The sequence below is a fragment of the Mirounga leonina genome, unplaced genomic scaffold (genome assembly GCF_011800145.1).
Source record: "Mirounga leonina isolate KUSES-001 unplaced genomic scaffold, KU_Mleo_1.0 Mir_115, whole genome shotgun sequence".
In the NCBI taxonomy this organism is placed as follows: Eukaryota; Metazoa; Chordata; class Mammalia; order Carnivora; family Phocidae; genus Mirounga; species Mirounga leonina.
The window spans coordinates 44,829,042-44,851,969 of record NW_023270268.1 but is presented as its reverse complement, the minus strand read 5'-3'; the positions used below and the strand labels follow the sequence as shown (position 1 = coordinate 44,851,969).

At 38.6% G+C, this 22,928-nt stretch overlaps 1 protein-coding gene and 1 long non-coding RNA gene across 5 annotated transcripts in view; one reads left to right on the top strand and one right to left on the bottom strand.

The window, feature by feature from the left end:
• Positions 1–10,632: 10,632 nt before the first annotated feature.
• Positions 10,633–22,928, bottom strand: part of TSC22D2 (TSC22 domain family member 2) — a 60,001-nt gene continuing 47,705 nt past the window's right edge. For 2 of the 4 annotated variants that reach the window (XM_034996968.1, XM_034996944.1), the window contains 2 exons: positions 16,931–22,647; positions 16,101–16,751 (listed from right to left, as the gene is read on the bottom strand). In XM_034996968.1, the coding sequence (XP_034852859.1) occupies positions 22,387–22,647 (261 nt within the window). In that variant the 3' untranslated portion in view covers positions 16,101–16,751; positions 16,931–22,386. Of the gene's footprint in view, positions 10,779–16,100; positions 16,752–16,930; positions 22,648–22,928 lie in introns of those variants that run through there. The other 2 variants (XM_034996951.1, XM_034996959.1) reach the window with 2 other exon arrangements.
• LOC118005188 lies at positions 11,643–18,604 on the top strand. Its single transcript, XR_004677782.1, has 3 exons — positions 11,643–11,922; positions 12,688–12,877; positions 18,556–18,604. It is a non-coding gene; the product is annotated as an uncharacterized LOC118005188 (long non-coding RNA).

Below are 22,928 nucleotides of genomic sequence, written 5' to 3'. Positions count from 1 at the left end.
ATACCCCTTGGAGATTTTTAAAAATGGAGCAAAAAAAAAAAGCCAACACTGTCTTCTTATTTAACCAGCCTCTACTTACTTTTTAAGAACTTTAAACAAAAACAAATTTTTAAAAAAGATTTTATTTATTTATTTGACAGAGAGAGACACAGCGAGAGAGGGAACACAAGCAGGGGGAGTGGCAGCGGGAGAAGCAGGCTTCCCGCGGAGCAGGGAGCCTGATGTGGGGCTCCATCCCAGGACCCTGGGATCATGACCTGAGCCGAAGGCAGACACTTAACTGACCTAGCCACCCAGTGTCCCTAAACAAAAGCAAAATTGCCTCACTGGAAGCCAGCTGTGTGGCCTTGGAAGTTTCTGGGTGTCTGAGTCTCCAAGGTGGAGCAGTGTGCAAAGATGATATACTCAGGAGCCCGAAAAAGTGTTAGAACCTTTATTTACATTTTTTCCCATCTGAAATGTAAATAAATATATTAAGCTCTACTAATATTTTATATACGGATCACAAGAGTACAAGTATATAATTTATAAATGTACAAATTTGGGAAGTGCATGCTCAAAAATGTTTTACTTTTAATGCACATGATCAAAAAAGTGTGATTACTGATTTAGACATTTCGAAGATTGGGTTAGATTTAGTTTGTTTTTTTTTTTTTAAATTGCTGGTTGCAACCTGTTGCTGGGATGTGCAATTAATTCAGTGGATTTCTAAAGAATGAAATAAAATAGAAAATACCAGAGTGTATTGCTCATAGCAAGAATAGCAAGCACTGAGTATTGTTCTGTGAAACTTTTCAGATGAACCCATGTGAGAATGGGATCCAATGTAAAATCTTTTTTCTGTTGTGGCTTGTGGTTAAAAAGGTAGGAAGCAACTGGACTTGAGTGGTTCTTAAAGCGTCATCCCCTGGACCAGCAGCAGCATCATATGGGAACCTATTAGAAAGGCAAATTCTTCGGGGCGCCTGGGTGGCTCAGTCGTTAAGCGTCTGCCTTCGGCTCAGGTCATGATCCCAGGGTCCTGGGATCGAGCCCCGCATCGGGCTCCCTGCTCCGCGGGAAGCCTGCTTCTCCCTCTCCCACTCCCCCTGCTTGTGTTCCCTCTCTCACTGTGTCTCTCTCTCTGTCAGATAAATAAATAAAATCTTTAAAAAAAAAAAAAGAAAGGCAAATTCTTCAATCCCACCTCAGATTGTATCAGAAAGTGGGAATGGAACCCAGCAATTGTGGTTTAATGAATGCTCCGGGTGATTCTGAGGTTCTAAGGTTCAGAGCCACCGGCCTGGAGCATCTCTAGGACATGTCTGGTTACAAAAGTTTAAGACTCAGATATTCATTTAACCAAGGCAATGTTTGTCACATGCCAAGCAGGTCTGGGATGGGGCCTTGGAATCTTATTTTTAACAAATGTCTCTGGGATGCTTGTGATCAGATGAGTTTGGGTGACCCTTTACCAAGAAATGTGGAGAAGAGAGTGTCTGCAGAACCTATTTTCCAGAGCAGAAGCAGTGTTTTAGAGAAGTCAAGTCTAAAGCGGGGAAATAAGCCATTCAAACCAGAACCCTAATAGCTAAGAATTATCTAAACATTTCTAAACTGAATGAAATGACTTTTCTTCCATGTTGAGTGAGCAGAAACGGAGATTCTCTTCTGAAAAGCTTGCTCTGGAGTTCTGTGAAATTTTGGCTCCAGCACACAGTGGATGTAACGAAGTGCTCATGCAACGAGCCTTGCTTTCCTACGATATGTATCCTCGGGGAGGCGGGCAGCTCCTGGACTCAAGAGTTTGGGGTAGATGTCGCAGGAGATGGTCTCAAATTCCTACATAGCTGAATCAGGCAAACTTTCAAATACATTGGTGGGGTAGAGACCCCACTTTTAAAAGTAACTATCACAATCGACTTAGTTTTGCCACTGCTAAAACTACATTCACTGTTGGTTGTAATTAAAAATAAAGTCTTTATAAGTTAGAAAAATAATGTCTGTACATTATGAATATATTCTATACACATGTGTATAAAAAATCTGAAAATTCTCTGACACCCCCTTTCATTCTCAGCCCCCAACCCCCAAGTAACAATTTGGAGGCTATTTTCTGACTTTTTACTGTACATACATATAGTCTTTAAAAAACAAAATTAATATTGATGTCATTCTATAGTTTTTCAGGAGACAATTGATCATGAATATTTTCCTGTGTCTTTCCATATCTAGCCAAATCTTTTGAACACCAGCATATTTTAAATGTTGAATTTAACATATACCAAACTTATTTGGCCTCAGAACACTTTTAAACTTAGAATGTATTTTGACTGAATACCCACAAGAACTCAAGGCAGATAACATGTGCTTGGATTAAAGGAGGCAGCTAAACAATGTCTCCTGAACACATTAATACTGCAAGAAATGATATAAATTTAGTTTACTGCATTAAAAAAGTTTTTAACAGGAAGAATAATAAGAGTGGAAAAAAGTGAAATCATTGCATTTTACAAAGAACAAAGCATACTGAGATTAAATAAAATGTTTTCATTTTATATGTTGTTATAAAATATGACATAAAACCAAACTTAAAAATAGCATTTTGGGGTTAATTTTTTTTTTTAAAGATTTTATTTATTTATTTGACAGAGAGACACAGCGAGAGAGGGAACACAAGCAGGGGGAGTGGGAGAGGGAGAAGCAGACTCCCCGCAGAGCAGGGAGCCCGATGCGATGCGGGGCTCGATCCCAGGACCCTGGGATCATGACCTGAGCCGAAGGCAGACGCTTAACAACTGAGCCACCCAGGCACCCCTTGGGGTTATTTTAAGACATAGCTTAATAGCAGCAATACTGTTTTGGGGTAAAAATCTTATATGTGGTAAAATATCACATATGTTGTCTCCAACACAATATTTTTAAAAATCCCATTTTTAAATAGAAGAACATTGTAACCAAGGAAAGAAATGCATAAACAGTACAAACATTTTACAGTCTCTGTATTCTTGATTTAGATGCTCTAAAAATCTTTCATTATCTCATGTTCAATAGCTCTCTGCTGAGTTTTCTAGAAACTGATGGTTTGGGCGCCTGGGTGGCTCAGTTGGTTAAGCGACTGCCTTCGGCTCAGGTCATGATCCTGGAGTCCCGGGATCGAGTCCCGCATTGGGCTCCCTGCTCAGCGGGGGGTCTGCTTCTCCCTCTGACCCTCCTCCCTCTCATGCTCTCTTTCTCTATCTCATTCTCTCTCAAATAAATAAATAAAATCTTAAAAAAAAAAAACCTGATGGTTTAAAAACTTCATTTTTATGTTGACCTATTCAAATATTTTGCTCTTTTAACTTGCGCAAAGCTTTTGAACCACAAGATTGTTTTTTCATTGGAAACTTTCTTCTTTCAGCCTTCAGTCCATGAGGAACAATTCTGTATGTTATAAGTGCTTAATATTAACATCAAATAATCACCTCAAATGAGCATGGCAACTGTGAGATAAAACACCAGGGAGGGAGCAGAGCAGTTGTCTCTCATGCGGGAGAGAACATGCAAAGAGATGGTTGGATGGACGTAAGAGCTTCACAGGCATGCACTTACCACTGTAGGCTGAAAGAAGAAAGTTTCTAATGAAAAACTCTGAGGTTCAAAGCGGTAAAGTGACTTGTGCAAGGTCCCTAAAATTCAAATTTGTATTTATGTGATGTCGAAGCCTGTGCATTATCCACCATGGCGGGATTCCTTCTGCTTCAGTCATTTACCCACCATTAACATTTTCATTGCGTGTATGACAGCTTTATTTCTTGGTTAAGATATATTTTTATTGACTCACTTTTTTGGTGTGTTTTACATAAGCATATTTTAAAAGGAGATTTTATATTAGTAATCTTCAAAGTGGTGAATGAAGACTTTACAAATGGAACCAAGCAAAGATGGTTTTAAGGCAATTAATTTTCAGATCCTCAATGTCCATAGTTGGAAGGGTTTTTTTTAAAGATTTATTTATTTATTTGAGCGGGGGAGTGGCAGGGGGAGAAAATCTTCAAGCAGACTCCCCGCTGAACATGGAGCCAGGGGCTCGATCTCATGACCCTGAGATCATGACCCATGAGATCATGACCTGAGCTGAAACCAAGAGTCAGATACTTAACCAAATGAGTCACCAGGCTCCACTTCTATAGGTATTCTTTACTAATACAAGTCTACCTGGGGACACGTTCCCCGCTTCTCTTCTCTCCCTGTCCTATTCTTACTGTGAGGCCTTGCTCTGGGGGATAAAAGTCTCTGGGGTCTAAACAGCTTAGGTATTGTTTGGGTAACAAGTCCTTTCGTAAGGTAGGAATTGCTCAATTTTTATTTCAGCAAAATTGAAGAAAGACCTAATTGAAATTTCAACATGTTGATCACTAAAAATAATATCTAAGGAGAAATCACTATGTGGATTTTGAGATAGAGCTCAGATGAATTCAAGGATCGATGCTGCCATAACAAAACTCCCATTCCCATCTACTTATGTCAACTAGGTTTTTCAGAGCTGACATCTAAAAAAATGAAAAATAAAAATGAAATTAATTCTATCTTTTTAAATTTTTTTATAAAGACTTCATTCATTTATTTGAGAGAGAGACAAAGAGAGTGAGAGAAAGTGAGAGAGAGAGAGAATACGAGCAGGGTGAAGGGCAGAGGGAGAAGCAGACTCCCCGCTGAACAGGGAGCCCGATGTGGGACTCGATCCCAGGACCCCGGAATCATGACCTGAGCTGAAGGCAGACAATTAACTGACTGAGCCACCCAGGTGCCCCCCAAATGAAATTAATTCTAATATCTGTCTCATTCAACAAGTAAATAATATTCATCCATGGATATATTAATTAACTTAAAATTATCAGCAAGTTCTCTTATTAAGATATGTGTTTCCAGTAGAGCTTTTAAGTTTAAAATTTATCATGATTTTTAATATTTTCTGTGTTTTTTTGATTAATTGTATACTGACATAATGATATACTAATAACTTAATTGAAAAAAATTTTAACACATAGAACTTTATGGTCATGGGTAATAAAAATTGTTTTAGTCTGTTCAGGCTGCTATAACAAAAATACCTTAGACTAGATGGCTTACAAACAACAGAAATTTATTTCTCACAGTTCTAGAGGCTAGGAAGTCCAAGATCAAGGTGCAGGCAGATTCAGAGCCTGGTGAAGACCCACTTCCTGGTTCATAGATGGCCATCTTCTTACTGTGTCCTTACATGGTGGAAGGGATGAGAGATCTCTCTGAAATCTTTCTTATAAGACTATGAATCGCATTCATGAAGGTTCCAGTCTTATGACCTAATCACTTCCCAAACACTGAATACCATCACCCTGTAGTTAGGATTACAACATATGAATTTGAGGAGGGGGGGTCCACATTCAGTCTATAGCAGAAATGTATTTTGATTCTTTTTTTTTTTTTAAAGATTTTATTTATTTATTTGAAAGAAAGAGAATAAGAGACAGCAAGTGAGGGAAGAGGGTCAGGGGGAGAAGCAGACGCCCCGCTGAGCAGGGAGCCCGATGTGGGACTCGATCCCGGGACTCCAGGATCATGACCTGAGCCGAAGGCAGTCGCCCAACCAACTGAGCCACCCAGGCGCCCCTATTTTGATTCTTATAAGCATATTTTCATTGCAGTAAGTAGGGTTATAAAGACTTTCAGGCTTAATAATATATGACATGGAGTCAGGGTCTCTTAACCGCAATACATTATGGGGCAGTTAATTCTCTGTTGGCTGTTTTGGGGCTTGCTTTCCTGTGTTCTTAAGAATAATTAGCAGCATTCCTGTCCTCTACCAACTAGACACCAGTAGCATATCCCCCAACTCCCCAAGTTATGACAACCAAAAATGTGTCTAGATATTGCCAAAAGTTCTTTGTGGCACAGAATCACCAGCGGTTAAAAACCACTGCATTAGGTTATAATTTTGTGGGGGGAGTGAAATGGAAAATAGAAATTAAAGAGGAAAGGAATCATGTGCAATTTCTGCCTCTTAAAGGAGAGCTTGTTCATCTTTAGTTAATAATGGATATCTAGTCACAATGAGATTTAGATTCTACTGCTCTATACACCATATCAATGGAAAACCAATTTTCCTTGCTGTTACGGATTAAACTGTGATCCCCCAAAAAAGATATATTGAAGTTCTAACCCCTGTTTCCTCAGAATATGATATTATTTAGAAATAGAGTCATTACAGGGATAATCAAGTTAAAATGGTTATTAGGATGGGTCCTAATCTAGTCTCATGGCATCCTTATAGAAAGGGAAAATTTGGACACAGACACAGATGTTCAAAAAGGAAGACAATATGAAGATGGCCATGTGGTGTGGGAAGCAGAGACTGGGCTGATGGTAAACCAGGGAATGTCAAGGATTGCTGGTCACCACAGGAAGCTAAAAGAGGCAAGGAAGAATTCTACACGGAGTCCCAGGTGGAGCATGGCCCTGCCAACACCTTGATTTTGGATTGCTAGCCTCCCAAACTGTAAGGCGGTAATTTCTTCTGATCGCCCAGTTTGTGGTTCCTTGTTATGGCAGCCCTTATAAACTAATAGAGTTGCCATAAGAATAAAACCATAAAAACAAATACATTAAAAACAAGACTGCTCTTAAATGTTATTAAATTCCAGCTAGATGCTTAGGAGTCTACTAAAGACAGGCCTGGGCCTGTCTTTATCTCTTTATGAAAAGGGAAGAATAGCCAGTGTTACCACCATGTTCATAGCAGGATTATTTGCAATAGACAAAAGGTGGAAGTAACCAGAGTAACCGGATGATGGATGTATCCCCATTGGATCCACTGATGGATGAATGGATCAACGAAATATGGTATACACATACAATGGAATACTATTCATACTTAAGAAGAAGTTCTGACACATGCTATCACATGAATGAACTTTGAGGGCATTATGCTAAGTGAAATAAGCCAGCCACAAAAGGACAAATACTGTATGATTCCACTTACATGAGGTACTTAGGGTAGTCAGATTCATGGAGACAGAAAGTGGAGTGGTGGTTGCCAGGGGTAGGAGGAGGGAAGAATGGGGAGTTACTGTTCAATGGCTACAGAGTTTTAGTTTTTCAAGATGAAAGGAGTTCTGTGGATGGATGGTGGTAAAGGTAGCAAGCAATGTGAATGTAAATTATGCCGTACACTTAAAAATGGTTAACATGGTGTGTGGGGGGGCGCCTGGGTTGCCTTTGGATTTCCTCCAGAGGCTCAGCTGATTAAGCATCAGACTCTTGATCTCAGCTCAGTTCTCTCTCTCTCTCTCTTTTTTTTTTAAGATTTTATTTATTTATTTGACAGAGAGAGACACAGCGAAAGAGGGAACACAAGCAGGGGGAGTGGGAGAGGGAGAAGCAGGCTTCCCGCTGAGCAGGGAGCCTAATGTGGGGCTCGATCCCAGGACCCAGGGATCATGACCTGAGCCGAAGGCAGACAGACACTTAACTGACTGAGCCACCCAGGTACCCCCTCAGCTCAGTTCTTAATCTCAGGGTCATGAGTTCAAGCCCTGTGTTGGGCTCCATGCTGAGTGTGGAGCCTACTTAAAAAAAAAAAAAAAGTTAACATGGCAAATTTTATATTGTGTATTTTACCACAATTAAAAAGAGAGAAAAAAAGAATAGCCAATGTTAAAAGAGATGTATGTTGAAGGCCTAGTAACACAAAATTGAGGTGACCTAATCATGCAGATTAGAAGTTAACTGAAATTTGGATAACTTTCTATGTGAGTCAGTATTATCTTTTTGCTGGATAAATGTCTACACAGTACCTAGTTTCCCACAGGGTAGGAAACGCTACCCTACTTCATGTGGTAACTACCCCCGAAAAGGGTTTAAGCCACAGAGAGCCAACGGCCTGGGCTTGGACCTAGGTCCTTTGACTCTTAGTATAGTACATTTCCTTTTTTTTTTTTTTTTTCTTTTTTAAAATTTGAGTATAGTTGACATGCATGTTACATTAATTTCAAGTGTACAACATAGTGATTCAACAAGTCTATATATTACGCTGTGCTCACCGCAAGTGTAGCTCCCATCTGTCCCCACACAACACTATTACAGACCATTGGCTATATTCCCTATGCTGGACCTTTCATCCCCGTGAGTTTTTATCCAGTACACCTTCCCTGTAACACAAAAGAACTTCTATTTGGGAATAATCACACCTGGACCTCAGGTATTGGATCAGAGAACAAACTGTGAGCCCAGTAGCCCTCTGTGAGGTTGGTGGTTGGCAGTGAAGCATCCTAGAGGGAAGGTTAGAGGAAGGAACTCTTGGATATTCAGTGTCCAGGGAGAAGTCAGGGAGCTTTGAAGCAAAACTAAAGTGCCGAGGAGAGAGACAGCGACCAGAAAAAGTAAATACAGCTTCTATGGTTTCATTGTGATATAATTGAGGAGAACAGTGAAGATCCATGCTGGAAAATTGCAGCAGGCCTCTTGGAAAAATGAAGTTATTTGGTAGTTATCTATATTATTCCTGTTTTGTTGGATCATTCTGGGGTGCCTTGCAGCTTGGGTAGTTATTAAATGATAGCTGGAGACAGATGCTTAGAGGCATTTAATCTAGAATTAGAAGCAAGGAAGACTGGGGATGATTTTGTTAAGTGTGAACAGGAGTAGCAGAATATGTTCAGACCAAATATTATTTGAAACACTAATTTTATGCCTGAATTTGGAAGACACATTTTAAATGTGGGTTTGAAATTAGTTTGGGCATTGTCTTTAAGCAGGGATTGCATAAATTATTTGAAAGCTGGGCCTCACTAAAAATGCATCAAGTAACAATCAGATCCTGCGTGTCTGCTAATGTGATAAAGCAGGAGGCGTAGGACACCATCTAGGAAGCTTCTTGCCAATGATGTAGAGCTTGAATCTAAGCTAGCCCCTAGAGGTAACTTCACTTTACAGGAGACATGGCAGAGAGGAGAGAAGGAAAGATTAAATAATAACACTTGAGCTAAGATCTGCTTTAAAATACTTCAGCAAGGAGGGGCGCCTGGGTGGCTCAGTCGGTTAAGCGACTGCCTTCGGCTCAGGTCATGATCCTGGAGTCCCGGGATCGAGTCCCTGGATCGAGTCCCGCATCGAGTCCCGCATCGGGCTCCCTGCTCGGCAGGGAGTCTGCTTCTCCCTCTGACCCTCCTCCCTCTCGTGCTCTCTGTCTCTCATTCTCTCTGTCTCAAATAAATAAATAAAATCTTTAAAAATAAATAAATAAATAAATAAAATAAAATAAAATAAAATAAAATACTTCAGCAAGGAAACAAAAGTAAAAGGAATGTGCATTCATTTCCTGGGGCTACCGTAACAAATCGCCACAAAATGGGTGGCTTCAGACAACAGAAATGGATCGTCTTTCAGTTTTGGAGGCCGAGAATCCAAGCAAGATATTGGTAGGGCTGGATTTCCTCCCAAGACTCCAGGGCAGTCTTGTCTCCTCCAGCTTCCACCGACTCCAGGTATTCCTGGACTTGTGGCTCTATCACCCCAAGCGCTGCCTCAGTGGTTATATTGGCTCCTCCCCTCCTGTGTTGAGATTTCCTCTGTCTCTTTCTTACAAGGCTACATGTGATTGCATTTAGAGTCCACCTGGGTAATTCAGGATACGCCCCTCCTCTCAATATCCTTAACTTTTTAGAAGGTGACATAGCGTCACCAGGGAAGAATTCCTCAGAAGCCAAGAAACGCAGAGTAGCACAAGTGCATACTTCCGTAGTTGTAAAACGAAAACAAAAAGTCCCCGGAGACAACATTCTGGTTTTACCTTTTGTGAGGCTTAGTTCTCCACTTTTTTACAGTAAAATGACTTCAGAGCCACAACTCAGCCATCCTCTTTTCCTAATCACATGGTGTGAAGGCAAAGGACTCAAGAAATGTTGGCTAATGACATTCTTATTCTGAAGAAATTCTCATGCAGAGGAAATTCTCATGCAGTCGGACAAAGATATATGGATAAACAGTCTTGGTTATAGGAAAAAAACCAAGTGCCAGTTGTCCATTAATAGGGAAATGTTATGGTATGGCTTATTATACGATACTATGCAACCATTTAAATGAATAAAGATGATCTCTGTGGTGTTATAAAAGGATGTCCATTGATTATTGTAGATTTGTAGAAAGCAAGTTGAAGAAGAATATGTTTAGTATGATCCCACTTACGTTAAACCCCCCCCCACACACATAATGTGTGATGTGCGTATATCTGAATTATATGCAGCTCAGCTGCAGAGTTAGTAGAGGTTAACTCTACAGAGCAGAGTTGAGAATGAATAGGTAGGGGAGGTTTTGCCTCTTAAAAAAAAATAAACTTCTTTATTAGAACTTTTCAATGATCATGTGGTCTTAAGGGAATATACATTTCTTTTTTTTTAATTTTTAAATTATTATTTTTATTATAAACTATTATTATTACTGTTATTATTATTTTAAAGTAGGCTCCATGCCCACCGTGGAGTCCAAAGAGGGACTTGAACTCACAATCCTGAGATCAAGACCTGAGCTGAGATCAAGAGTCAGTCGTTTAACCAACTGAGCCACCCAGGTGCCCTGGGAATACACATTTCTAACAAATAAACAAATAGCACCTCTGCCCTGCACTGAGGCTGCAGAAATCAGAGACATCAGTGAGCTGATTGCAGTGTGATTGGTATTCTCTGGATGGTGACTTACCTTTCTTCATTCCAAGGAGGATATATTGTCACATATTGTTCTCATTTTGCTCATTCCGTATGGCCATCTTTTGAATCACAGAGCTGCCTCAATGAAATAAAATAGATGAATCAATGAATAGGAATGATTTGTGTACAGCTTCAACATAATTTGTTCCAGAAAAGGAATTATTTTTTTCTTGTGATCTCTAACCCATTTGAGTACAACAGGGAGAAAAACATGGGATATGGCATCCCACAGTCTGGAATCTCGTTCTACCACTAACCAGATCTGAGATCTTTGGAAGGTTACAAGCTCTCAGGATTCTCCAAACCCGTTTCCCTATCTGTGAAATGAGCAAAATACTTGCTTTTCCAAACCTTACGATGAGATAGCTGTGAGGAAGAGATTAAAGGGGAAAAAAGATTTTGGAGGTAACCTGAATTATCATAGGTGCTATTTCCAGGACTTAAAAATCACCCAGTTTTTTCCTAGACCTTTTGGTCAAAAAGTGATGCTTAGAAGAGAAAGAGAGCATGGCCTCAATCAGATGGCCAGAAAGAGATAAAAAGGAAAGCGAGAACAAACGTTTATTGCATGCATATGTTGGGCCAGTTCCCAGTTAAGTGATGTACATATTTAATCTTGTTTAATCCTCACAACAAACCTATGATCTGGTTATCTCAACCTGCATTTGCAGATCAGAAAACTCAAAAACAAAGAATATGTCACATAAATGTGAACCCTCATTCATTCATCCACCCAGCCCTCCATCCATTTAATAATAGTACTAGGTACCAGGAATACAACTGAATAAAAAAGGAGGAGTCTCTGCTCTCACCGAACTACCTTTGAGGGAGACCCGGTTTGAAGGTTCCCAGCTATCAAAGGGCAAAAGGGGGATTCTCACTTAGTTTTACATCGCTCAGCTTCTGGCTCTAAGCATTGGCAACCTTCTGTGCCATGTTCTTAGTTCATTTTAAGTCCCATGTGTTGGTCCCAGAACCCTGATGCCCTTTCTTCTTCTCCGACAGTCTCGATGTTGTGCCAACATTTTTTAATATTCAGGGGCAGAAGCTTGTGTTAACCAGTTTTTTTTTTTCCTCCCCAAGTGTGATTATCTGAGCAGAGGAAACTTCCAGGAAAGCTGCAAGCCCGAATGAGTCAGCTGTCATCACGGCCATTACCTAATGCGGAGAGGGGATGGGCTCGGGAAGCTGACGTCGGTGAAAGAGCAGAGACGCACAGGTTTGGAACTCGAGGTCCGGGAAGCAAGGGGCTGGCTCCGTTTCAGCAGCCAGTGCTAAGTCTTCCCTTGTTCATTCTTTCTGGAGCACGGGACCAGGTAGCCTTCAAGAGTCCCACTTCTTTTTATTTTCCTTTTTAAAGATGTATTTATTTATTTGAGAGAGAGAGAGAGAGAAAGCGAGAGAGCGGGAGGGGGCAAAGGGGCAGATCGAGAGACTAGCCAAGCCGACTCCCTCTGAGCTGGAAGCCAGATGCTAGGCCGGAGCAGGGGGGCGTGGGGGCATGAGATCAGGACCTGAGCCAAATCCAAGCGTAGGATGCTCAACTGACTGAGCCACCCAGGCGCCCCAAGAGTCCCATTTAAAAAGAGGCTGATATTCCTGAGAAGGAGCTTCTTTTTGATCTTAGTGAGTGCTTCACAAGGACAGTCAACTGGGGACAGGATAGGATGGAGCAGGAAAGGGGAGAAGCGAGGGAGAGAACTAGGGCCTGTGAAAGGTGGATGAGAGGAGTGGTTTCTAGGAGGGCCCTACAGACCTAGGTTCTTGAGTCAACCACCGAGGTTCTTAAGCTGATGCCCCAACACTGAAACCGCTTCTTGTGTCCAGGGCAGCCATAAAAATGAAACTGATTCTCATGGAGAGTCAAGATAAGGTTAACAAAGGCAATATGACAAAGGGTACTAGTGTTGCTGATCTTTATTGCATTGCTTAGAAGTAATGCTGCATAAGCTAAATATCCTTCATCCCATGCTGTGTTTCTTAGGAAACCTCCTGACTTGTAAGGTATCCATGTGGTAGAAAGCAAGCACACAAAAGTCCACTGCTCATTTGTGTACTTCTTCGTTCTGTGGATTCTCAGGGCACTCTGCCCTAATTTTCCTGTCTGCTGATGGTGCCTCCAAGCCAGCCTCCACTCTGCCCAGATGTGGACTTCCTACCTGCATTCTCTCAAGGTACTCTTGACTCAGAAGTTACACCCAGACTCAGCCGTAAACAGACGAGTCTTTTTTTTTTTTTAAGATTTTATTTATTTATTTGACAGAGAGAGAGAGACACAGCGACAGAGGAAACACAAGCAGGGGGAGTGGGAGAGAGAGAAGCAGGCTTCCCGCTGAGCAGGGGGCCCGATGCGGGGTTCAATCCCAGGACCCTGGGATCATGACCCGAGCCAAAGGCAGACGCTTAATGACTGAGCCACCCAGTTACCCTCAGATGAGTCTTTAGGTTGCCATTTCCCATCTCCCAACTTGTTGGGGTTATCATTTCCTGGCTTCTCCCTACCAACACCTGAAATATAGCATCCTAAATCAACTCCCTTCATCCTCTCTTCCCTCTTCTCAGAATAAATATCAGAGTGAGTCTTCCTTAGTCACTCCTTATTTATTTATTTATTTATTTATTTATTTATTTATTTATTTATTTATTATTATCTTTTAAAGATTTACTTATTTATTTGAGAGAGCGAGAATGAGAGTACATGAGAGGGGGGAGGGTCAGAGGGAGAAGCAGGCTCCCTGCCGAGCAGGGAGCCCGATGCGGGACTCGATCCCGGGACTCCAGGATCATGACCTGAGCTGAAGGCAGTTGCTTAACCAACTGAGCCACCCAGCCGCCCTCCTTATTTATTTTTATTCCTTTGTAGGTATGCAACTCATTATTTTGAAAACTGAGAAATAAAAGGAAAGAATTAAGTCCCTATCTTCCTTATATGAACCGTACCTCAGGGTAACTGAATAGCTGATTAGGGCGAGTTTCTCTTTAGAGAAGTAATTTCACTTTATGAGTGAGAAGGAATGATAGAATTAACAGCCTACTGTTCTAGGCAGTGATTATTAATTGCTGCCCAAATCACAAAATAGGGACAAACAGACATTATAGGATGGAAGTATACATCATCACTTATTAATGAATCTGGATAAAATATGAACCTGAATCTGATTAAGCTTGTAGATCTAATTAGCTATTCTAACTCTAGGGGACAGATGATTCTACCAGAATGCAATCAGGAAAAATCAAACTTTGGAAAAGCTACAGGACAAACAACACTAATTTTTAAAGAATTTCAAGGGAAACAGAGGGGAGTAGGGAATCTATAGATTAAAAGAGACTTCAGAGGCATGCCAGCCAGTTGCACTGTAGGGACCTTATTTTGATCTGAATTCCAACAAATTCACTATAAAAAAATTTAAGACAACCAGGGAAATGTAGACATAAACTAGATTTTTAATAATATTGAGGAATTATTGTTAATTTTAAGTGGGATAATAGTAATATGTTTTTTTTTTTAAAAAGAATTCTTATCTTTTAGAATTATGTGCTGAAATATAATAGGAATGGAGGAAATGTTAGGAGATCTATTTTGAATTTCTTTCAAAATAATTCAGAGGATAGTGAGGAAAATTGGTGCAAGTGTAAATAATACAAGATTGCTCATGAGTGGATAATTGTTTAAGCTGGGTGGTAGGTACAAAGGAGTTCATTATACTGTTTACTTTTGTATATGACTAAAAATTTCCACAGCAAAATGATAAAAAATTTAGAAGACAAACCACTGGAAGAATGGACATGGAATGTATAACTTCCCAAAGATCAGAGGGGTAAAATACGAATAAGAAAACAATCAATTGAACAAAAGCCAGGAAAAGGGAGAAAAGGGGGGGTGGGAACTAGATAGCATTCTAAGGAGAAAACACAAAATAAGATGGTAGAAATACAGCCAAATATGCTTGTAATGATACATGAAAATGGTTTAATCTATTAAAGACAAATTGGAAATTCAGCTCTCTCTCTCATATATACATGTATATTTTTTAACAAGAGAAACCCCTAAAAAAATGAAAAGAAGGGAAATGAACAGGTAGAAAACTATCTGCTAGACTAAACAAATGATAATAAACCGAAATTAGGTAAAACTGTTCAATATGATAAGGACTGAAACTTCCTGGATGGAATTAGCAACACAGTGCTCATTGGTGACCCTGTGAAAATGGTTCTGGGGCCCAGTGGGAGTTCCTCCCATGTCAGACTGCGTGCAACAAGCAGTGAGTGCAAGAGGAGGAAGTGGAAAGGCGGAATAGGTAACAGAAAAAGCAAGTGGAGAGAGCACACTCCCAGTTAGGCGGAGAGGGTTACTTATTTATCATGTGTTTACATATTAAGCCTGTATAAACACTGATGCGATGAAGTCCCAGGAGACGGGGAAGGAGAAGAAATGAAAGAGAGGGAGAGGGGAGGGGAGGAGGCTGAAAACAATGAGACCCAGAGCACCAGGGAGGACATTAGCAGAAGACAAGAAGAAAACACCTTCTATTTTATTTTATTTCTAATTTATTAATTTGTCATTACACAAACAATACATGAATGCATACTCAAAAACATCGAATATTACAGTTAAAGCTAATGCACTCCACCAAACTACTGTTAACAGTTTGGTTAGTATCCTTCCAGACCTTCTCTGTACATTTTTATAATATACAAGTAGGTACTTAAGAAGTACACTATACAGTATTTATTTGTGTGTGTGTATATATGCGTCTTAAAATCAATGGTATCATATGTATTGCATGTATTAGCCTTTATTTTCCTCCAAACTTTCAAAAAACTTATTGTATCTTCGAGATCTTTCCATGTCAGTATGTGTATGAATCTTATTCTTTTTCATTGATGCCCAGTGTTGTATATTGTTCCATCCTCTTGATGGGTATTTTGTTTTTTCCAATTTTATTCTATTACAAAGGTACAGTTGTACAAGCCACCCTGTGAACACAAGTATGAAAAGTGTGTTTCATTAAAAACTGGAAATGTTGGGTGACAGGGCATGTGAATTTTAAATTTTAATGGATATCATTCGACTGCCTTTAAAGGTAGCTATGCCAATTTATACATTTACTAGCAATGTAGGATTCCTGTTTTTCCAGACCCTTGCAGCCTTGTGATTTACATATATTTTAAGTATTTGCCAATTGGATTTGAGATAGTTTCTTATTTTTTAACGTGCATTTCCTTTATTTTGCTGAGGTTGGGCATCTCTTCATAATCTTGTAAAACTTTTTGCTTACCTGCATTTTCACAGGGAGGTTTCTAAGGGATATGTAACCAAAAAGCATAAGACTTACTGCTCGTCTAGCTGGAATTAATTTTTGTGAGCTAGAGATCTAAATTCTTTTTCCCAAATGGTTATGTCATCCCAATACTATTTATTAATAATCCATTCTTCCCTTACTGATTTGAAATGTTACTTTTATCCTTTACTGAATAATAGTTTCTGGATTCTCAGCTCTATCAGATTTATTTTTGGCATCAGGCACCTGAGTTATTCTTAACTTGGTTCATTGAATGGTAGCTGATTTTGTCAGCCAAGATAATGAGTGTGTTGCTTATGAGACAATAGATAATAATATAACTCATGACACACAAATTCTATTCTAGTTAAGTTTGATTTAAATCAGTTCCATTATCTACAAACTTAGAGTATTAAAAAAATGTGTAAACTTCTTTTAGGGGACAACTCACAGGCTCAATGTAGAGATAGGAAGCTTTTCACCAAGTCCCCTCTTTCTAAAAGTGTTGTTTGATGTAAAAGCTTTTTGGTGATTTAAAGTTGTTTCCTGGCAATGTCAAAGGGTTTCATGTGGCATGGCAGTATTACTGTTGATTTACACGAACCTTCCATTCAACAGATTATATGAGGTCCACAAACTAAGACATATACTTCGAATAAACAATGGCACTTCAGTTTTCTTTTACATTGGATGATAGCTCCTGGAGTGCACAAATCGTGTTCCACTTATCTTTCTATCCCCAAACATCTAGTACAGGGTGCAGCACCTGAATTGAAATAGAATTGAAGTGCATTTCAACAATGTTTCATAAAACCCAAACTTCTCAAAAACAAAACCTTGAGGGGATTTACAAAGTTACACGTATTTATTTTTTTCTGTCCATCAGACACCTGATTAAATTATATATTATATATTTTAGTAGAAACACTAGAGTAAGACACTGACCTGATATTATTTCATGCCAAGTGTGGGAAAAAATATTCCCTTGCTGTCCATGACGTCCTCAGGTATGATCTATCTATAGATGCGTTGCTTGCCTGTGAAATGATGATAAGAACTGTGATCTGGAAAACAGTTGGATTGCAGTGGGCAAGAATACTTTACAGTTGTTATATAGAAAGATGAAAAGGTAAAAACTTTTTTTTTGGCGGGGGGAGTAGAAGTGTGGCATTTGCCTTGTTTTAAAATTCAGTTATTTTTATGATCTAAGCACACCTTTTCCTTCCCTCTTTCAAAGGGATAACTTTGGCTTCTGTGGGCAGTGTTAGTCCATAAATTTAGATGCTCTGTTTTATAGCTCAATCCATGACATCAGATCATGGGAAAATTCTCAAAATTGCCTAATCTATCAGTTTCCCTGGTTAGGAAAAGAAAAAATAAAGCTAACTCACTAAGTATGTTGAACAAATTTTATGACCAAGTAGACTGTGTCAGTGCAAAATACCGACTTCATACTTTCCTGTTACCAATCCTGAAAGACTGTCTCACTTTTATTTATGATGATTGTTTTTTTATTTTAAAAAAAGAGGTCTATGACCTTAACTTGCTTTGTATAGTGCCCCACTTAGCAATTTTCACCTGTGAACATAGCATGTTATACCAATTGTAGCCCACTAAGGAAATCATTAAATAGCACTTGGACAGTAATATTCTCCACTGACAAAGGAATACATACATTCAAAGGACAGATCTTGCTATAGAAATTCTGCGACTTGGTATAGAAATACATGTAACAGGGATGCATCCTAGAATGCTGAAAGGGGGTAAATAGGGAGCAAATATCCGTCACTACACAATAAATCATTAGTATTGCTAGAAAATAGAAACATGAGTTACTAGGTTTGAGGCAGGAGGAGGTGGGAGAAAAGGTTGTTTTGCTTAGGCAGCGGACTTACGGGGAAGAAAGAAGCCTTCCTGAATTGAACTGTGTCAAAGAATGAAGAAAAGTTGAAGCCAGCAAAACCTATTTTGACTTGGGTTTCAGTATCTGCAATGGGGCCAGAACCCGTATTGTTCTTTTTGGGGAGGGATAGCCCTGAAAGACAGGCTTTGGACTCATGCTTCTGGGCCACTCTAATCCTAGTCACCATAAAAGAACTAAATTTGGTTGACCTATAGGGCTGAATTTATAGAGGCATAAATGTGATAGCCAGGGCTCCTCCATTCCCCTTACCCTTTTTTTAAATTCGTGAAATTCCTCTAAACAAAGACTTCCATTTCGTAGAGGTATATGCCTATTGGAAGGAAAAGTTTTGACTAAAACATTTTAAGACTTGGGGTTCTCAGATCTTTCTTTGGAAGCGGAAAAAATAGGCACCTGATGTTGGGAATGGTGTAGAAAGATCCAAGAAAAACTTCCTAATGAGCATTACAAATCTGCCTATTTATCATTTTGTAATTTTGCTTATTCATTTCTGGATTATTCTCTCCTAAATTATTTCTCCACTTCCAGTTTCAGCTCACCAATCTACTGCCCATCATTGATAACTAGAATGATTTATTTTTCTAAAATGCTTATCTGATTACAATCCCACTGCCTAAAATCATTCAATAAATTATTTTTGCTCTAGATGCCAACCTACTAAGGTGGATGAGTCAGCCTGCATGTCCGTCTCCTGGGAAACAATTCTGTGACTATCCAAAGAGCTTTGTTTATGCTGTCCTCTAAGCTTTTGAGCACTTTTTTCTTATCAGGTGTCACCTCTTTGAGGGAACCTTCCTTGACTGTTTTTATTATTGCATTGTACATGTTGGTTTGTGTTTGACCTCAAACTGTGAATCTTTAGAGCTGGGCTTTGTCCTCTTAACAAAATTATTGAAGAGAATTGAGTCATGTCACAAAGTGCCTGCCACTGAGCCTTTTTTTAAAATAAAAAAAAACTCGTGACTTAAAAATTTATTCCCCCCAAATCAACTGATACTTTATTTCTGGTTCTACAGAGATAAATTCCCATGAAGAACAGGTATTTTTGTTACTCTAATTCTAAGGACTTCCCCTCGCTCTTTTTAAAAAGGTCTAGGAGTGACTAGAGTTTGGAACTTGGAGAAACATCCCAATCTCCGACCTGTGACAATTCTTTGTGAATAAAAGCAGTTATGATTACCCATCTCTGGGGACTTGATGGTAAAGCATTGTCTTAATATTTCTACTTAACTCAGAATGTAACAGAATTGGAAATACCCAGTTATTTTCAACATACAGCTAAAGTAACTGCATACTTAGTATCTCATAATCCTTTTTTGGGAGGGGGCATAGCAAGCTGTAAAATCACATCATTAACTACCAAAAATAAATTTTCTTTGGGGAAAGTTAGGTTTGTATTGCAGACACATTGCCATTATCAGAAACAAAATCTTCACTTGTGAAATTTTCACTTGTGATTTTCTGGTTGGCTAAAGTAAACCAACAGAAAACTTATGTGGCACCTTGGTCTATGGGCATTACACTGAGAAAATTATAGATGGCATTCCTGTAAGACTGTGCCCCCAAATTGGCATCTCAATAAATATTTCAATTATGTGGAGAAAGAGACCTTAAATCTCCTGAGGTCAAACTGATATTTACTTACGTTCCTAAACAAACTAATCACTTGGGAGAATGTCTGATATTGTTCCCAAAACAGTGAATCTGATTCTGAAAAACAATAAGCTTTCCCACCTTTAAGTCTGTCCCTGACTTTGGAGTGGGGGCATGCCTCAGGAGAGTAGGTTTGGATGTAAAGGCTTCCTTTCACAGCTGTTTTCAGGAGTAGATACTGGGGAGGGGGATCCACCGGGAAGAGGGAGGGGAGATGGGAGAGCAAAGGACAAGCACTACTGTAATTTTGTATTTTTTGAACACTGCACCATGAGTTATCGTCTTGTATTATTAAACTGAAAAGTTTATTAATATTTAAGGCTCTTGATACATATTGCCAAATTACTTTCTAGAAGTACATAAGAAAGCTTGCCTTTTCTACATTAGGTCCTGCTATTTAAAAGACAAATGACAATTTGTTAAATATTAATTTGCATTTCTTAGGTTACTAGAAGCTGAAACTTGAGAAACTGCCATTTCTTCTGTGAACTACCCATATTTTCTGTCCTGGTGGTTTTTTAAAAATGTAGAAGTAGTAATAATTGCTTTTAATTACCATTTAAAATTAATGTATCAATCATTTCCTTTCTGATTACTTTGTATTTATAAAGTGTTTTTCTATCCCAAGACCCAAAATTTGTATTTTCACAAAAATCTCAACCTTTCCTAATACTAGTTTTTCTTTGCCTGTATAGTATAAAATATCACACTGTTTGCATTTGAGGGGCATACCCGGTGAGCCTTCTGGTTAGCATTCCAACATGGAAGTTTCATTTTCTAACTCATCTGTGGGTGACTCTACTTAAAATCTCACTCCACACCTATAGGACTGCTTCTTCAAGCACATGTCATTAGTTCCTTAGTTACTTCTAATGTTATTCGTTAACATTAAAATTGTTTATATTCAATATACCGGCACAACTGGAATATAAAATATTTGGTGATCCCACATACACTCCCAATTTTATGCATTTAGTTTGTGGCTAAATCTAATGAAGTTTCAATTTTAAATAGATAAAGAACACTTATTTATCCTCTTTTAACAACATGGAGAGCTAACTATTGGTTCTCATTAACTCCTGATCAGCTAGCTGGCTATAGACACAAAGCATGTTAATTTTCTACAGGCACCTTTCTGAATTCAAGTAAAGTTTTGGTAGACAAGGATTTTACTTAAATGTCACTGACATAATATGAATCTTGAGTACAAATATTGCTCACCATTCTTGCATTCTTCAAATTATTTTACTTTGAAAATTTAAGAACTATCATTAAGTCATTAATAACACAGGTTTTCATTTAAGGAATATCTGAACTGTGAAAATACATATCTAATCAAATTAAATTTTGAACACATATAGAGCCAAATATTTCAACAAAACTGCAGTTTAATTTCAGAAAATGTGTTAAAATATATATTTATACATCAATTTCTGACATACACTTAATGTGTTAGTATACACAAAATGATGCTTTCTCTTGAAACTGTATTTATGAAATGTACATTTTAATTTAAATACTCAGTATACACTGCACTTAATCTGCATGTTGCATTTATTAAATACATTAAAATCTGCAATGTAACAAAACGTTTTCTGCATACGAAATTCAAAACACCATTTTAAATGAACAAAAGATGGCTCACTTCATTTTTTTTTTTTTTTTTTTTTACAACTAGTGTATATAGTACACTAGCTCAGCTCCACCATACTACCTGTTCGTTCTTTTTTATTTGACATTGTTCACAGACTAGTACATATTACAATAAGAGTGCTGGATAAAAACATGAGGTACGAAAGTGGTTCAAAGATTATAGGTCATGCAGATCATGCTAGACAGCAAAGAAAATTGTGACCGAGAAAACACTAAATAAAAATACATAAAGAATGTGCATTATAAAAAAACCTCCATTACACAGCTTTGCTTCTTTGGTTACAAAGTAGGTTGAACAATTTCACAGCTTTTTATTCCCACCCGAAAAAAGAAAGTCATACGAAATGTCAAAAAGCAGAGGAATCGTGGCAATTTCTCTATTAGAAAGTAGAAACAAATGAACAAAGTTTTCTTCATCAAAATAGCCCAATTATTTATTATATCACAATAACTGGTGACTACCTGTACAGCTGCACTATGTTCTTCATACTTACACTATACAAAATTTACATTCAAGCTGGGTCTTTACTACTGAAAATAAATACCGAAGGTAAATTGCCATTAGTGTTAGAAATATGCCAGGATTCTTTTGTTCAATTATTGCCTAAACGTTTCTATTAAATGCAATCCTGTCTTTCAAATCCTTTACTGATACTTATAATTATTCAAAAAAATTAAGAAAGTTCTGTGACATTGTTCATGTACATTATGAAAATAGCAGCCCTGTAATAAATAAAACACAAATAAATGAAAACTTACGTAGGCCAATGTTACTGATATTGAAAGAAAAGTGGCTCTTTAGATGAACGGTTATTTATAATGTGATAGGAAGGCTCAGGGTAAATCCACGGATCATAGGAAAAACGGGAGAGCCACCAAAGCTCTTAAAAGACCCCACTCATGCGCACCAGGTAAAATGCAGACTTTGCTTGCTTTAATAAACCCCATCTATTATTCTCCTTGTGTACTGATGACATGAAACTGGACATCAACAATGCTGCATGACATCTCAAAGGGAGGAAAAGCTCCTGCAGAATGATTGTCTAATACTGAAAAGGCCAAACACACAACCGAAGCATGGCTACTTGCTTTCGTATAAAGTGGAAAGAATACCAGTGGCACACAAGGATAGATTGCTTTCAGTTTTTTTTCTTAATGAGGCAAGAAAGCTTTATGCTGAGGAGACATTCGGCTGCTGTGGAGGTTGCGTTGGCTGCGGAGGCTGTGCTACCACTGCTTGCTGTTGAGAAGTGCTACCAGGATTGGCCTGTTGGGCTGGGAGTTGGGATAACTGATCATTGTTTGAAAGAGATTTTAACAGTGCATTTTCTCGTTCAAGTAAAGAGTTTCTTTCAACTAATTCTTTTATTTGTTCCTTTAGAACTTCCACTTCTTCTCTTACTGCATACATCAAATGGCTTTTCACCAGATCCTGTGAAAAACAAAATTAGCAATGTCAAAAAGACTGAAAGAGAAAGGTGTTGCTATTTGGTTCTGGCCTACCTGGTGCCTTATTAAATACGAGGCATTTTAATGTTAGTTTTCCTGCTCTTGCTTTTACGGTTTCTACTGTATCTTGACTGGCCCTAAGGGAGGTTAAGGGTGAAAAAAAACCCAGTTTCCACCTAGGCAGCAAGCCCAGGATTTCTTTTCAAAGTTTGGAGTGATTTCCAAAAATATTAGGTTCCTTATATTGTCAATTACAAGCTCAGA